Source organism: Opisthorchis viverrini (assembly GCF_000715545.1).
Source record: "Opisthorchis viverrini unplaced genomic scaffold scaffold9094, whole genome shotgun sequence".
Classification (NCBI taxonomy): Eukaryota; Metazoa; Platyhelminthes; class Trematoda; order Opisthorchiida; family Opisthorchiidae; genus Opisthorchis; species Opisthorchis viverrini.
In genome coordinates this window covers 83-1305 of record NW_008755078.1, presented here as the reverse complement: position 1 = coordinate 1305, position 1223 = coordinate 83, and the positions used below count along the sequence as shown (strand labels likewise).

Genomic DNA, 1223 nt, shown 5'->3' with positions numbered 1-1223 from the left:
GAAAAGCCTCAAAATATGATGACATTTTATGAGGTAGCCGGCGTTGTTGCCACCACTGGGATTATCTACAAAGTCTTCTACCCATTTCTTCGAGTACTGTTCTATTTTACCATCGGCAAACGCATTTTCTCAAAACGGAATCTGTTACCGAAATTCGGGGAATGGGCAATCATTACGGGTGGTGCGGACGGGATCGGCAAAGCGTTCGCCCAGGAACTAGCCAGCGATGGACTGAATATATTCATCCTGGGACGTACGGAGGAGAAACTGAAGTCGGTCGCTTCGGACCTGGAAAGAACTTATCGGGTCCAAGCCAAATATCTTACTGTAGACTTTACGAGAGTAAGTGGCCTGATGTTTCAATTGAAATTTATATGATCTTAGGGAGCTATCATTCCCACTAACAAAGAAAAGTGTGAACACTCTGAATTGAGGTTTTTGGAATTGGCTCTTCGATTTTCGTGGCGGAAATTTGTGTAGCACAGATTGTGGACAACAGGAACCTCGGACTCTGCCGGAGCTCATTGAGCTGTCTGGGGAGCACTTCAAACGGGCGTCTGAAGCCTCCAGGATCAGAGCACATCACAGCAATCGTAGTACACCCCCGCATGTCATTGGCATATAGACGAGAATTGCTGGGTGGTCTCGATAAAAACTTTGTCAGGTTCGGCAATCATCTCACCAAAGCCTACAGTGTAGCTTGATTGGGCAAAACGGTATAGAACTTCGGCTCACATCTTGGTGACTTTGTTTATGGGAAATACTCTGACACTTCTTCTTTCTTCGGAATTGGACGACGTCCTCGTGGTGCGGACGGGGTATCCGAGACACCTCTAGGAGTTAGAAACCACGCAGGTCCGCGTCGTCGGAGTCACGTAGCCCTTTCAGAGTTCAGCTCTAGTGAGCAGTTGGTTGTAGTGAACATTGCCTGAAGACTGTGCAGTAACCAATTTTATGTCCCACAATGGTCAAGCTTTGTGAATCGTGAGCAATGCGGTTCACTGGTATGGCAGAGTTTAAGCAGGTCTTTAACGAACAGGTGAAGCAGGATACTCATCGGTAAATTGCAAGTACAAGGCAGAAATCGCTTAGGTCTCACGTTTTCATAAAATAGTCAATCATATACATTATCTGATATAAAGGTTGGCAGAAAGTTTAGTCGTGCGGAGAGATGGTTGCAAGCCAACAGCCTGGTGACATTGTAAGCAAATAAGCGAGTAGTG

General features: G+C 46.1%; 1 protein-coding gene across 1 annotated transcript; it reads left to right on the top strand.

Moving 5' to 3' along the window:
• Window positions 1–15: 15 nt before the first annotated feature.
• T265_15993 (hypothetical protein) lies at window positions 16–342 on the top strand (the record flags this gene model as incomplete). The annotated part of the gene is made up of 1 exon (XM_009179450.1): window positions 16–342. A coding segment is annotated over one exon (327 nt), but the record flags the coding sequence as incomplete, so codon positions are not given.
• Between the last annotated feature and the right edge of the window lie 881 nt (window positions 343–1223).